The sequence below is a fragment of the Oenanthe melanoleuca genome, chromosome 8 (assembly GCF_029582105.1).
Source record: "Oenanthe melanoleuca isolate GR-GAL-2019-014 chromosome 8, OMel1.0, whole genome shotgun sequence".
NCBI classification, from domain to species: Eukaryota; Metazoa; Chordata; class Aves; order Passeriformes; family Muscicapidae; genus Oenanthe; species Oenanthe melanoleuca.
The window spans coordinates 4,278,161-4,294,329 of NC_079342.1; the positions used below are offsets into that span (position 1 = coordinate 4,278,161).

A 16,169-nucleotide genomic window follows, 5' to 3' on the forward strand; every position below is an offset into this window, starting at 1 on the left:
TTCTGTGGTGAGCAGTTTGGGCTTTTCCATGTGCAGAAAGATACTAATTATGAAAGAGCAGCAGTAAGTCTTTCTTGTAGTAGATTTAAGAAATAAAACTCAGTCTGCACTAATACAATGTGAATATAGCTGTAATCTCCCAGAAATGCAGAGTGTTAAATTTATTAATGGTTTGGAGGGGAATTTAGGTTTTAAACTGCCTGGTTGTGTGTTTCAGGCTGTCACAGATTTCACAGGAGCTGTGAAGCTATGTGGCTGTGATCTGTTCTAAAATTAATAAATGAACTTGATGCTTTCTGCACATGGTTTTAGTAGCAGAGCACTGTCAAGCAAGAAGGCTCATTGCCTCTAGTTCCTGGAAAGTGCCAAAGGCATTCTCTTCAATGCAAACAGTTCCAATTATTATTAGGGCAATATTCCAAATACCACACTCATTTTTTGTGTAACACCATCTTTCACTGCACTGTTGGTAGACTCAATCTAGCAGTAGTCCAGATGTGTTCTAAGCATAATTTATTATAATGTGGGAGCTGAATGTGCTGTGAAGAACATGTATTATTTCACTTTCCTTATGAATTTCTGTGTCATGGACCCTGGCAATCACTTGTGTGTAACAGGTAACTAATGAGCAGCATTGCTTGGATGCAGATGGAAAGCAGAACAACAAGTGGAGTTTTTCAGCTACAGTAGAAGGTCTGCATTGCTAATCTGCACCTCTTGAGACACCAGTTGCTGTCACTGGGTTTATTTAATGTGGACGCTTTCCTCCAGGGAATGAAGCAACTGTTGCTCTGTTTCTGTAACATTTAATGAAATGTTGCTTTTCTTGGCTACAATTCTAGGCTGGACTGTAGTCCTTGAACGCCCATCTATTGGGTGTTATGTTATACTCAGTCTGCCCTTATTGTACTGAAAGTTCATTCCTGTTCTGTTATTTTGAGCACTTTCTTTATAACTGCACACTTGTTTTCTGTAGGAAATGGTTTTGTTTGCTGCATGGGTGTTCTTTACAGTATCTGTGTAATTAACAGTTTAATTCCTAAAAAATACTTATAAATAATTTCAGTGTCTTTCAGTGTCTTTCACGTAGACCTTCAAACATCCCTTCTCCAAAACCTTGAAGTATTTAAACAGGGCATGATTTGCTAGATGGGAATTACATCAGACTTCCATGCATGGTGCTTGATAAGGTGACCACAGTTTCAGAAGCTGATATTCAGGTCTGCTGAAGTACAACTTCCCATAAAGACAAACTGAGGACTAAGTGTAGGGGGTTGGAGAAAGGTGCCACTTTATTTCCCAAACACCAATAGGTGTTTTTTCTTAGCAGTTCTGTTCCTATAAATTGTCCTGCTGCTCTCCAGAATGTCAGTAAGTCCAGCCTGCATGCTGTCCATGAACTTTAAAGGTTAAGCTCTGTATAACTGCTGTTCCCTTGGCTTAATGGTTTTGTACTATTATGAAAGTGAATGACACATTTGCTTTTTTAAAACAGGTCTAATCCTACAAATAGCAAATGCAGTGAGAGAGCTGGAAGCACACCTGTGTGCATACACACCTGTGTGCATATACTGATTTCGTTCTTGGTATACCATCTCCTCCAGGGTTCAGTTCTTTCTTTTTGTTTATTCCTTTATAATTTTTCCATTCACTTTCCTGACACTGTCTGGTTTTTACTTTTGAATGTGTTTCCTGCTTGTCCTTCCTCCCTCCGTGTCCCTGGCTTCTTTCTCAGTGGGATCTTGTTACCATCACTGCTCTTGTTTTCCACTGTCTCTGTCACTGGCTCCTGCTCACTGCCAGGCCTGATCCAGACATTCTGTCCTTTCTCCTGCTGGCTTTGCCTGCTCTTGTGGAGGCAGGGGAAGGGAGTCCATGTGAACTCTTTGGGTACCTGGCATCTATGGAAGGTTAAAAAATAAACAAAAGAAAATAAATGAATAACTTTTCTACTCTTTCTTTGGCTCTGCTGAAGCAGTTACCTCATATGGCATTTAGTGGAAAGCAGAGGGTAATTCTGTGTCCTGTACACAGAAATAGCTGCTCTTTAGTGCCACTAGCAAGGAAACCTGTAAAGCTTAGCTGCAGTCACCTGCTTGCCTTTTCCCTCTTACCTTCCAGAATATTTGCCAGTAACTCATTATGACTTCATTATATTACCTTGCTAGACAACTATATTTGATATAGATTTATCTTTAGATTATTAGTTAGTAAAAGAAAATCTTGATGTGCTGAAACAGTATCTATATTTCTGATGTGATGGGGTGAAATGAACTTCCCTTAGAGTAAACTATTCCCATTTTCTACATGAGTTGTTGAACAGAGGATTAATGTGGAGATCTAAATTTGTACTCTACAGTCTCCCAGGGACTGGAAGTGCTTACCACCTGGCTCTAGGATCTGATATGCTATGGAACAAGATTTGCTGCTTAAGTAAGCAATTAGTTAGCAATTAGTTATGTAAACATAGTAGTTATCTACACTAAATACATCCAGGTATGTAATCCCTTCAATTCAAATTGAAATATTAAATTCTACTTGAAAAAACACAAGCAGCCTCAGGGTTGAGAATTTGACATGGTTGTTACAAGCACAGCTGCCTTTTCTAAACCCTTTAATGTGTCTAGAAAACTGTTTCACTTGCACTTTTTTTTTTTTTTTTCACCCACAGAAAAATGATGAAAATGGGAATTGCTCTGGTGAAGGGATTGAGTTCCCAACAACCAACTTGTATGAACTGGAGAGCAGAGTTCTGACAGATCACTGGTCCATACCCTACAAGCGGGAGGAGTCTCTAGGCAAGTGCCTAATTGCATCCACCTACCTGGCAAGACTGGGTAAGTTCCCTCTCACAATTACACAAATTATCTGTTCAGAGAGTGTCACAGACAGAATGCTGGGCAGTTGTGTCTTCCACTTTAATCTTGCTGCTGTTTACTTGCACCCTGCACAACAATCACATCTCTGGGAAAGTGGTTAATGGTGAGCTGTTCTACCCAATGCTGTAAAAAAAACCACTGATCTCTTTTCTTTCTCTCTAAAGTAATTTGTTTACTTTAGTTTTTTTCAAAAAGTGGCACACATGTTTCTTTGTGTTCTAATAATTGTGAGAATTACATCTTTTCAGAAGTAAATTACTGCCACTTTTTTCCTTTTGCTGGTTATTTTCCATTCATAAAAGCAAGCTGTCCTCTCAATCCCTCCTTACCATGCCTGTATAAGTGGTTGTTTTTCCTTGGTGAAATGCTTATATTGCATTTGATCTGAATTTGACTCTTCATATTCAGTACTTTGGCTGGGGTTAAGAGTGTTTTGGAGGCACCACACCCAACAACTGGGGTATAATGAGAGTACAAGATAGTTTTTCAGTCATGCCTGATGGCAGGCTAAAGCAATGTTGTAATCTCTTGGAAGAAGAGAAGTTGTTAAGTGGTTCTGGTTTACTTCTCTGTTTCCAATCTGTGTTAAAAGGCTGTGCTTTAATTTGGTTTTGGAGGGAGGCTGTGGAGCATCAGTAATGTATGAATTGTAAACTCTGAAGTTTACAAGTTACTTATGGTGCTAATAATGCTTGTAGAAGCTATAAAAGGTATTGGGAAATTAATTCTTCGTTCTGAAAGGCAATTTCTTTCAAGTCATGCTATTTGTGGCTTAAAAAGCATGCTAGTTCTGAAGGACCAGTAGCACATTTACTACTGCTTGTCTGAGTGATGTTGCCTCAAATTTGCAGCAAGGTCCCTGAGGTCATCTTAAAAAGTAATTTTTTAAAAATACTGTTAAAAAGCCTTCTCTTTTCTGTAAAGGTCTTTCTGATTCTGATGAGAATTGCAAGAGGTTTATGGACAGATGCATGCCTGAAGCATTTAAAAAGGTAAGTAGGTGCAGTAGGCCAGTTCAGTGTTTCTTTGTGTTGTTCATGATGAAAATAGTGTTTTGTAATTCAGGCAGCTACTGAATGGGTTCTTAGATTACAATCACACTGAAATTATTTTCCTAGATTAAAACCATTGAAATTTAAATTTAAATCATACGAGGTCTCAATTCTGTAACTCTGGCCAACTTTAGCACTTAGGGTTTTTTTTTTTCTCTTAAGTGAAGATCTCTGTGGTAATTACCAGAGCCCAAAAATGGATATGGCCACTGGTGGCAAGTTCATGGTCAGATTTCCATTAACTATTCTTTCTGTTCTTTCTTTAGAGGGTTGCTAAACTCTTTTCACAATCCATTTAGAATTTATCTTTTACCTCAGTTCTCAATGCCCTGTGTTTCTCTGGGCTGTTGTGAATTTTCTCTATAGAGCTCCCCAAACTAATTGACTTCCCACTATTCCATCCACTTTAGGTACTGTCTAAATCTCCTGCCCAGTTTTAGACCATCAGTCCAGAAACACACATATACCTATTAAAAAGTTACTCTGTCCTAATGTTAAAATCCTGAGAATATAATTCTATTTAATGAAGGCAGAAACTTAAGGAAAAAAAAATTTCACTTAGTTATCAGTGTACTAATCTTATATACAATGGTTTTATATCTCTTGGTATTTTTTGCATATGAAATAAACAATGTGGATTGTTCCTCCAGAAGGATAATCTAGAAATCTAAATTCATGATGTGCTGGATTACAATTTGCTGAAATATTTACAAGAAACTCTATTAATGGTACAAGAAGTGATTGTATTTAAACTATTAAGTTTTTTATCTGCTTCTGTTCAGACAAAGCAGAAATTAAATGAAATTTGCAGATGGCAGCCAAGTGTCCTTTATAAAAAAGCATGAAACCAGATTTAAAGAACATGTTTCAGTAGGTGGAAGCAGCATTAAATACCTCTCTCCTGGTACATGTGCTTTGTTTTCCAATAGAAGCTGCTCAAAAAGTGTGAATTGGTAAATGGTTGCCTCAGCTGAATCAGTGCAGCTTTATGGCTGCCTGTTTCAAGATTTAATAGTTGTGTGTTCAATCTGCAAACAGATTAGTTTCATATTAGTTGTCCTTTGCAAAGGTTACAGTCTCTACTAGTGCATGCAAATGGAAAACACTTTGATAGGTTTTATTTTCTGTCATAAACTGTGATTTAAGGTGTTCTTCCACAAAATTACAAATTGAATTAACTCTTAAGCCATTAATGCAGAAAGAGCATCTGAAAAACACACCAGACAGTGATGAGTGCATTCCAAGGAAACATTTATTCTGAAAACAGTCTCAGGAGTTGATAAATTTGTCCTTGTTTGTGATTGTGTCAAAATTTTTAAAAATTTAATTTTTTTTCCATTGTTAGCTGTTGACATCCAGTGCTGTTCACAAGTGGGGAACTGAAATCCATGAAGGAATCTACAACATGCTCATGCTGCTGGTGGACCTGGTTGCAGAAAGAGTAAAACAAGATCCTATCCCCGTGGGCCTGCTTGGTGTGCTTACAATGGTATTTGACTCTCTGATGCAGTTTCTAATATCTGGGTGTTTGGCATTTTGTATTTATGCAGTTGATGCTTTTTGCAACTGTTTAAGTTGTAGTTCATTGTCTTAAAATCTGCAGCCATTGCTTGCTGCAGATATTTTACAGCCAGTTTGCAATTCAAAGGAGTGGGTGCTGTTCGAAACTTCTGAAAACTACCAGTTAAAAAAAATCACGTGATTGTCACTTTGCTGTTGTTTTTTTTTAACTGATACTTTGAGTTCAGTTCCCTGTTTTATGGACCTCTGGTTCACATGGTTGTTGGATATTGTCTGTACAGAATAAAGGCTTCAAAATGCTTTGTACGGTGAGAACTGAGAGGCAGGAGCAGGGGCTTGTATTCAGCTTTATTTTTTGCTAGATCTTTAACTGTCAGCCAGGAGAATGCTCAGCTGAAATGGTCAAATATCATCAAGATAAGTTTTGAAACTGGCATAAGGCACCTGTTCATTGCCATGGGCTTTTCTTTCAAGGCATTTAATCCAGACAATGAATATCATTTCAAGAATCGAATGAAGGTGTGCCAGAGAAACTGGGCAGAAGTCTTTGGGGAGGGGAACATGCATGCTGTCTCACCCATATCCACTTTTCAGAAGGTAAGCATGGCCTAAAAACTAATTTTAGGGTAGATGTCTTTGTTTCAGATAATATTATTTGTTTAGTAGGTATTTGTAACACCAAGTTTAAATGTGCCACCAAGAATTATTGCAAATAGACATGGAGTGTATGTAGGCATTGTGCTCTCATATTGTTCCAATTCTCTGTTAGAGGCTGCATTTAGAAATGGGTGTACTTTCATGTCTAAAGTAGCACAACAGTCTGTGTGTTGCTTTAGACATGAGGCACACAGTGGGTGGATCTGTGTATCTAAGGACTGATGTCTGTTTGGTTGTTGAGTGTGAAATGACCAGGATAACTCCAAGTGTTCAGCTCTAGTAGAGAATTCAGGCTTTTCTGACAGCCAAGGATAAAATATCTTAAACACACTGGCAAGGAGGCAATTTTTGAGGTTTGCACTGTCTTGTCACAGTTGTTCCAGATTGATTTCTCCTTCAGGAAACAAGTTTGTGGCCGTAGAAAGAAAATTCTACGTCTGCTGCTTTGGGGAAGTAATGTTCCACACTGCTACAGTGCTATAAATACAGCTGCTTGTGAGTCAGCAGCCACAATGTGATCTGTTACCACAGCACATGGGCAGTGATGTCAGACAGAGTCCAAAACAGGATGATGCTCATGAGCACCAACCAGAGCTCCAGCTACACTTAATACAGGAACTGTTACAAGCATTGTTTTATTTGTGTAATAGTGCATCTCTTTGAAGTGTGGGTTAATGGGCTGAACTTGTCTGTCCAAATGTCTGTTTCAGAAGACAAATGTTTAGCATTGATGTTGCAGCTGCTAATTTGTTCCTGTTCTTGTTGTTCAAGGAACCTCATGGGTGGCTGGTGGATCTAGTAAACAGGGTAGGTAAATGTAAAGCAGAATTGTTGTTTGTCACTTGAATTCATTGGTCTGCAGAGGTAATTTCTTCTCCTCCCTTCATCTTGCCCTGACTTGTTTTTTTCTTTCCTCACTTTTCTGACAACCACAAAAAAATAGAGATTTTAATCCTGCCTTGTAAAGTATAGCTTGTTGAGTTGCTGCCTTGTCCATTAAGCACCTTTACCCTAACGTGGTATCTATGACTAGAGGAATTTGGGAGCCCAGCTGAGGCTGCAATCAGAGGTCCCCCAAGCAAAAGTGCCAGACGAGTCAGCTGTTGCTGTATGTGGTCTGTCTTTCTTCCCTGTGTCCATTTTTACTCAAGGCAGAGTTTCTAGCATGATACTTAAACCCTGCTATGATGTCTAATTGCATTACATTCCCCAATGCACCCCTGAATTCCCATGAAAATATAAAGCTTTTTTTGGATGGGATATTTCATGGTAAAGGACACTTGTTGGCATCTCAGGAACTGTCAGTGGAGTGTTTTCTATAATCTCTTATTTAAAAAATAAACTGCTGTAGTTCACTGTGTAATACTGATTATTTTATTCCAGTTTGCAGAGTTGGGTGGATTTTCAGCAATTCAGTCCAAACTCAATTCTGAAGATATTGAACTTGGGGTAAGTCCATCTTCTGTCATGAGACTTCTCCCTTTCCATTTTAGCCTTCATGTAGAACCAGCAGTGTCCCTTTTGGCAGTGCTTTTACCTTTCCTTTGGTACCAGAGTAACACTCCCACAGAGCCCTGGAGAAGTGCTGTCAGTCTGGAGGTCAAATGAGGCTGTACATAAGAATCCTGACTGAAGAGCAATTAAGACTTCACAGAAAAGAGGAGAAATTAGTGTACCTTTCTGCTAGCATTCAGCCTTCTGGTTAGACATCAATCAAAATAGTTTCATTGTATGTTCACCAGTATGTCCCTGGTTTTCTGTTTACTGCATCCATAGCTGCATTTAGCTGCAAGTGAATTGACTTCTGTCATTTATTACAGAAATCACTGTTCAGGGAAAAAAAGTCCTTAAGAAGACAGACATTGTCTAATCCTCAACAACTTTTCAGGAGCAGTGTCTTAAAACTGACTGGTGCAACAGAGCTAAACTATTTTTGGTGATGAAGTCTGACTTGGTTAGTTTTAGCTTCCTAACCTATATTCAGGAGACTTGCAATTCTTTCAAGCTTTGGAGAATGAGGAGGCCAAAGGGAGACTGTCATCTGGGAACCTTGTCCCTCAGTATAAAATCAGTCTACTTTCAGTGACATGCCACTTGGAGGGAATTCAACTTCTTTTCTTGGGGTATTGATATTTTCTGCATTATATAGAGATAGGTTCATATGTAAGCTTGACAGAAGAATATGAAGAACCTTGATTTACATGCCAGTTCTGTCATAGAAACTTTGACTTGATTTTGTTTAATGATTAATAACTGCTTGCTTAGGAAGGAAATCTGGGTCAGTGTCACTTAATTTGGGCCTTGGATTGCACTGCTGTACACTCTGTTCTACAGTTCTTGATCCAGTGTGAAAAGAAACTGATTTTGGTATTATTTATTGACAAACAAATGCCTTTATACATTTAATTTCTTGACGAGAGATACCACTTTAAAATCATGCATTGAAGAGATCTTGACATGTATATGACACATTTACAAAAGCTTTCTCCCACGTATTGCTTTGGGAAAGAAATTTGCCATATGGCTTTAACCTTAAATTTTGCATTCACACTTCTGATTGCTGTAGAGAGCAAGCAAAATGTGACATGTTCCTTTCTGTCTGTTTATTTCTGTGACTGAAGCAGGATCCGTCAGAGAACACTGAACAGAGTGATGAGAGGACCAAGATTAGTGAAAACTGAGAAGGCATTTTTTATTTCAGACAAAAATGTATAACACATACTGTATGCCATGTATAATATATAGCACATACTCTACTGTGTGCCATAGAGTAAATCTTTCTCAAACCATGTGTTGTTATAAAGGAGTTGCACACCAAAAACAATCATAGCAAATAACTGGAAATATATGATACAAATAATACTTGTTCACCTTCATTTTCCTTTTAAGCTATAGATTGCTAACTATGAAAAGATTTCTTAAATACTTTCTGTCTTTCTTTCAGGCAATCTCTGCATTAGTTCAGCCATTTGGAGTTTGTGCAGAATATCTTAACTCTTCTGTAGTACAGGTAAAATGTCTTTGTTATGACTTGTAAGAAGACTGAAAATTAATTTCCAACTGTGTTGGTGTGAAACTGGTGACTAATTTGAAAAGCCTTCAAATCTCACGTTTCAGAAAGTACAAGAACATTTTGAGCATCCTGAGTGATGAGTGGAGGGCTCAGACAATGTTCAGATTCATTTTCCAAGCAGTCATCTGTAGTCATGTGTCTACATCTGCAGCAGTGAGAAGCTTTACCACTGCCATTAGTAAGCTTCAGCAATAGAAATCATGTGGGAAAAGAATCCAGCCTGAAGGATGAATTTAGCTTTTAGTTTAATTTTTTGGCTGAGATCAAGTACATGGATATGAGAGTTTACACTGCAAAAATTGTGGTACAGGAAAAATTTCAGCAGGATCTCTTTGTATGTGCAAATGTACTCCAGGCTTCACTCCTGCCCTCACCACTAAAAACTGTTGACTTAAGTGACTGAAAGACTTTAATAGAAGAGGATGTAGTTTAGAAGCCCCTGGGAATAAGAGAGGCATATGCACCTAATATCTGATGTGTTTATAGAGGGCAATTGGTGTGTCTCTTTTTGCAAACCTGCATTACAGTGGTCTGAAATGGGATCTTACTCTAATTGCTTTTTTTTTTTCCCTGGACATAGCTAGCAGGATAGTTTTATCTTTGTTGTAGGGGTTGATTTATCTCTAAGGTAATGATGAGCTTTCAGCTAAGTATTTCCTTTTGCTGCAGTCTTTTGAGTAATTCAGTTGATTTTAGGAAACATTAAAATGATTGTCATGCCTTTTCTCACATTCTTTAGCCCATGCTGGATCCAGTCATTCATAAAATGATTAAATATGTACAGAATGTAGAAGAGAAGGACTTGAAAGACAAGGTAATGTTTTACATATTAAATATTTAGGAAGAACTTCCTGCGTGTCTTGGAAATGCTGTCAGTGTAAACTAGAATAGCTTTCTTCTCACTGGCAAGAGTACAGCCTGTTCTGAATTCTGACTGAATGACATAATGAAAATGCATTTACACAATTCCATTCAGTACTCTTTTCCATAAATATCTGGTTTATGACCCTTTTTAAAATATTTTGCTGCTGTTGCTATCAAATTTTTTGTTTTGTTGGTCCCCTTTGCAGCTTGCTGAATGCTCACTTCTCTGACTCAAAGACATTTACTGTCTTGCAGTCTGTTAAATTCATATTACTGTTGCATTAGCAGTTTGCTTCTGAGAATTTGGTAGTAAAATGTCTGTGTAACTTGTGGCTACTTCCTGCATTACCCTGAATTTGACATTCAGTTCTCTTAAATTGTCTTGACTTTTTGCTTAGTTATAAACTGTTAATTTTAAACAAGAAAGTATTCCTAGGGTGTTGAACCAAAGGAGAGCAATTTACCAAATCTGAAGCTTTTACCAAAGTTTTCCTTATCTTAAAATTTCTACTGTACAAGTAATACTTTCAGATGGACCAGGTACTGTATTTTGATTAAACAGTCTCTGTTTGATCACTAAACCTACTCTTTGTGACTCACTGACATCTGTAGCAGAACAGCAAAAACACCAATGCCTCTGTTTGTCCCTTTTTTGTTGTTTTGTTTCCAACAGAGACTGGTGAGTATCCCTGAGCTCTTGTCTGGGATCAAACTGCTGTGTATGCGCTTCCAGCCTGACCTGGTGACGGCGGTCGATGACTTGCGGCTGGACATTCTGCTGCGCATGTTGAAATCCCCCCACTTCAGTGCAAAAATGAATTCCCTCAAAGAAGTAGGTTGGCTTTTTGTCTGTCTCTGTGTGTGTGTGTGCACAAGAGCATGTGTTTAGGTAGGATGGGTTGTTAATAAGCCACTGAAACCACAGCCTTAAAAAAAGAGGTGGCGCAATATTTCCCTGTGAGTTATGTTGCCTTAGCAGAAGCTGAGTTCAAAATTAACATCAGAACAAGTTAATATAACAGGAATTGTTTCTAGTAGCCACTGCAAGCCTCCCAGTTAGACACAGTTTGAGAAGTGCACTCTTCTAATAAATGCAATTTGAGGTTGATTTATAAGCAGTGGTCTATGCTATTCATTGAATATTCACTCTGGGATAATCCTGAGCGTCCTGTAGTATATCCCATTTTTCTCCTTTTAATGGGACTTAAACCTATATCAATGTCTTAGTCCACATTGCACTACATATTTGTAATATTTTATATTGTGTTCTTATTACAATTGTGTGTGGACACTGTAGTGTTTCAAGAGTCCATCTTTTCTGCTTTTTTCCTTCTCTACTTATGAGAATATTGAGATGTTAAATCTCATTGCTGTTTGGTTCTTAATCATAAATGCTGTGTATCCGTGGTGAATTTATAAAAGTGCAGCTTTTGAAGATTTTAGCATAAATGTGCTCTTTTTCCCTCGAGTGAGGAGCCTGTATCAGTTTAGTATTGGATAAAAAGTAGGACACTGATTTGAGTGTAACAAGCAGAAGCCTGAGATAACCTACTTCTGACATATCTGTAGAAAAATACCTGGCACCGCAGGCCAGCTTTTCTATGTCAGAATGGGAATAAGATTTTGCTGCATCAGAGACTGATGACATGGTATTTCTGGTTAAGAATTTGCCTTTAAATGGCTTAGTAAAAAAACAAAAACAATTTAAAAAGCGGCACCCAACAAAAAACAACCAACCCAAAAAATTCCAAACACCTGTACTCAAAATATTTCAGGATTTACACTTAAGCTTCATCATGAGCCTTTTTGAATAGATTTCACTCTGTGTGTGTGTGTGTGAGATGCAGGTGGGAATTTTTTGTTAAAATCTTACATTTTGCAACTTTTAGGTAACAAAATTAATAGAAGACAGCACAGTGTCCAAGTCAGTGAAGAATGCAATAGACACAGACCGACTGCTAAATTGGCTCGTGGAGAATTCAGTCCTGTCAATTGCTCTGGAAGGTAAGAATTCTCACAAAGCCTTTTGAAAAATTCTTTGAATGACTTAAATTTAAAAATCTCATCTCTCCTTTTCAATGCATTTTAATGAGCACTATTAACCAAAGTTCAAGGTTTTTGTTGTCTCCAAAATAAATTAAAATAATACAAAATCTGTAACTATCATCTTGTCCTCTGACACCTGTGCAGATGTCTTCTGCTGTACCTGGTTTTTTTACTCTCAGTTTGTATATTGTTAGCCTCTAAAAAATAGAGAAAAGAGATGTTTTTCTCCCCAAGTAGTAACATTCTGTAGGTGTGCTATCAGATGTATGAAGCAAAACAAAATAAAAATGGAAACAGCCTTGTTCTTTTTCTTTGTACTGATACTTGTCTGTAACAGTAAAGACTTTCCAAATGTAACTAGCTTTGTTCTCCCTTTTAAAAGAATTAGTTATTTTATATTAATTTAATGTATCTAATGCTGTTTGAAATATATTCATTAAGTTGCCTTTCTTTATTTACAGGTAATATAGATCAAGCTCAATACTGTGATCGTATAAAGGGAATTATTGAACTGCTGGGCAGTAAATTATCTTTAGATGAGCTCACTAAAATTTGGAGAATTCAGGTAAGCAATCAATACTAGGCAGGTGTTTTTAGACTGTCTTACAAAAGCAAACATTCCAATGAAGAGATTTTAAAAAATAATCTATACATCTCTATTGCAGTGTGGAGGTGTTGAGATTTTAACAGATAAATTAGTGCAAAGAATTCCTTCTGCTTCTTTCTTTACCATGTAAAATCAATTGTTCTGGCAATTTCTTATCACAGCTGTTAAATCCTGTGATGAAATTCAGTTCTTTGCAACAGGTGTTAAGGGACTGCAAAAGTATTTGACTTGGCATAAGAGGTTGTCAGCCTGAAGCAGGTGACAAGAATATTTGTCTAGACCAAGCTAAGATATTAATATCTGTGGCTGGAGGTATGGATTTAAAGTCAGAGTGTGACTTTAAAGAGAGTGGGCTCCAACTGCATGAATTCCCATTTACCTTCCTGTGCAGACATATAATTGACTGACAAGTCATCTTGTGGCATTCACTTCAAGGATATTCAACTTTTTACTGTGTGGGGAAGGTTTGAGTGTTTATGCAAATGACACTTGGAAACTTTGACAAAAAACTGATCTTCCACTGCAGGAAATGGTTTTCTTCTCTGTGCAAATGTTGATATTTCAGACTAAACTCATTGAGCACTGTCAGGTCTGCAGTTTGTGTGGCATGGTAGCAAGTCTTTAATGCTTAGCAGAGTTGAAATGTGATTCTAGCTCCCTCACTTTTATTCTTTAATAAAAAGCAGTACTTCCTCCCCCTCTCTGGCTGTTGTTACCATGGTGCTCCCATCCATGTGGGAGGAGATTTTGTATTGCTCATTTTTGAGTAAAGCCTGGAAGAGTTTCAAAGATTCAACACCACAAACGTGAACCTCACCAAGCAATAGAAAAGGTGATGTTTGTACTGCTGCCACTGCAGCAGCTTGAAGCTGCTGTAATGATGGCAGACTTGTAGTTTCCTGCTTTAGAATTACTTCCAAACATTTCTCAGCCAGGGAAATGAGGAGCACAGACAGTTTACTGTGAACTTGTGTTTCTACCACATCAAAAGCTGCTATTCTCACTCTTCAGTATGAGTAGTAGGATAATGCTTACATGAAGGTTTTTCTCTGGCTTGTTTGGGTTAAGTACCTACCTTCTTGTGTTTTCCTCCTTTTCAGTCAGGACAATCCTCCACTGTGATTGAGAACATACATACCATTATTGCTGCAGCTGCTGTGAAGTTTAGCTCTGATCAGCTCAATCATTTATTTGTTCTAATCCAAAAGGTGAGTTTTCACATGAATTTACATTCCTTAGGAAGAGAATTGATAAGATATACTTGTGCATCCTGCCTACTGAAAGGCAAATGCCTTGAATACATTTATATTTTCTATATAAATATAAAATTTCTATTAAAAAAACACTTTTACTGCTAACTTTTATGTTAACCCAGAAGCCTAATCTGCTACTGTCTTGCTAATTGACTTGGATTTTAAGTGCATTAGGTAGGCAGTCCTAAGGGACTTAAAGTGAGATTTAATTTTTATATTTAATCCCTAATAGTATTTAAAAAAGAGTTGAGCAAATTAGTACTGTAACTCACAGCAAAAGAAATAAGAAAATACTTATGGTAGAAACATACTTGTTTGTATTTTGATTTTCCTGCAGTAAAGGAATTGTGGATTATATTTTTATGTACACTTGAGATGTGACAGCCTGACAGAGGTGCTCTAACATTGATTTCTTTGCTGTCCAGAGCTGGGAGACAGAGAGTGACCGAGTGAGGCAGAAGCTGCTGAGCCTCATTGGGCGCATTGGCCGAGAAGCACGAGTGGAAACAACCACTGGCAAGGCAAGTGGATGGTTTTCCTTTGCATTTTTGATTTATTAAATGTAGAGTTATTAAATGTAGAGTAGCCTCTGTACTTCCTAGGTCCTGACTATCCTTGCCCTTCTTCCTCCAGGTTCTGGAGGTGCTTTGGGATCTGGCTCATCTTCCAACGTTACCGTGTAGTCTTATCCAGCAGGCCTTGGAGGAACACCTGACAATCCTCAGTGATGCTTATGCAGTGAAAGAGGCAATCAAAAGGAGCTACATCATCAAATGCATAGAGGATATTAAGAGGGTTGGTTTATTATTTTATCTTTTCCAAAATGAGATCTTATCTAGCCTCAGTGTTGCCCTTTTCTTTTCAAGATGCACAAATTGTGTGTCCCATCTGTAAGTTCTTACCTTGGGGAGTCCTCGAGAGGGGTAGGCTTTGTGTGAGCCACTTTGTTGATCATGAGACTCATAGTAAGTCTCTTGCCTTTGTTTTAAGCAAATTTTCAGCACAAGGAGTGATCAGTTTATGGGAAACTACCAGGATGGGCCCAAGGTTAGAATTTGCAAATGGAACCACTTTAAAGGTATGTCAGTATTTTAACTGTCCCTTTCATGTGAAAGCCTAGATTAGTTTTTTTTGAGTAAAGCATGTGTTCTGGCATGACCATTAAGTGTCAAAATGCAAATCAGTATTTCAATCATAGTAGCTTTGTATTTCTGTAAAATACTTAACTCTTCCTGTAACATAAAGAAGCCATTCCCAAAGCTGCCTGTACTGTTTCCTGGCAGCAGCAGAGATGTGCATGGCTTAAAAGACTGCATATATTTTCTCCTGCACTGTTCACATAGCAGGCAGTTTTTCTTGAAGCCTGAAGGAATGCTCCTGTCTTCTTTTTTTTTCACCCTGAAATATGCTGTAAATAAGGAAAAAGTCTTGTACTTTTTTTTGTTCATTTCTTTCATGATAAATTAGGTTTTGTCTGTGTTGCAGCATCTGTAGAGGATTTTAGATGTTTAGGAGGTATAGTATGTTGGTTCTTGATATTGATCACACTTCTATGTGTGTGTTCATGAATATGAATTTCAAATCTTGGGTTCTCAATGTCTGTGAAAGTTACAGGTTTTTTTTTTTCTTTTGGATCTTCTCTTATGCTTTCCTAATCTCATTCCTTTTAATTATATTCTGGCAAGGGCTTTTACAGAGGTGCTGCAGTGGAAAACACTAACAAAAGCTGTAATTATAAACTAGAAGGGATTGGGGTAAGCATACAGCAGACACCTAAAATACATGGTTCTTATTTCCCTTCATTAGGGAAATGATGACATAAACTGGGAGGGAATGAAATGCTAAGGCAGCTTTCTCAAATTTGTGAGGGAGTCTTCAGTGGAGAGCACTCTGTTATGGGCAGGTTCCTTCAGCCTCTCTGAGTGTGTAGGTGGTATTTGGGTGTTGTCAGTATTTAAACCAGACATCACTTCTCTGAACAAGCAACCTCAGTACTGGTCTGTGTGGTCAAACTTTACAGAAAATGAAGCCTCCCAGAAAAGTGATGAGCAGTTCTAAAAATGAGGTAGGAGGGTTATTCTTTGTAGGATCTCTTTCAAAATGCAGCTTAAGTATTCTTTGCTTCCTATCAGGAAGCTGCTTGCAGCACCAATCAGAAATTTCTTGTCTCTTAAGCCTCAGTAGTATTTGAAATTCTTTCTTCTGTTGCTCTTGCTT

At 37.8% G+C, this 16,169-nt stretch overlaps 1 protein-coding gene across 1 annotated transcript in view; it reads left to right on the forward strand.

Moving 5' to 3' along the window:
- Positions 1-16,169, forward strand: part of USP24 (ubiquitin specific peptidase 24) — a 60,753-nt gene that overhangs the window by 9,218 nt on the left and 35,366 nt on the right. The window contains exons 2-16 of the mRNA XM_056497429.1: positions 2,672-2,837; positions 3,804-3,871; positions 5,277-5,420; positions 5,927-6,049; positions 6,881-6,916; positions 7,493-7,558; positions 9,054-9,119; positions 9,922-9,996; positions 10,720-10,878; positions 11,936-12,050; positions 12,554-12,657; positions 13,800-13,907; positions 14,378-14,473; positions 14,586-14,747; positions 15,973-16,017. Of these exons, the coding sequence (XP_056353404.1) occupies positions 2,672-2,837; positions 3,804-3,871; positions 5,277-5,420; positions 5,927-6,049; positions 6,881-6,916; positions 7,493-7,558; positions 9,054-9,119; positions 9,922-9,996; positions 10,720-10,878; positions 11,936-12,050; positions 12,554-12,657; positions 13,800-13,907; positions 14,378-14,473; positions 14,586-14,747; positions 15,973-16,017 (1,533 nt within the window). The remainder of the gene's footprint in view (positions 1-2,671; positions 2,838-3,803; positions 3,872-5,276; positions 5,421-5,926; positions 6,050-6,880; positions 6,917-7,492; positions 7,559-9,053; positions 9,120-9,921; positions 9,997-10,719; positions 10,879-11,935; positions 12,051-12,553; positions 12,658-13,799; positions 13,908-14,377; positions 14,474-14,585; positions 14,748-15,972; positions 16,018-16,169) is intronic.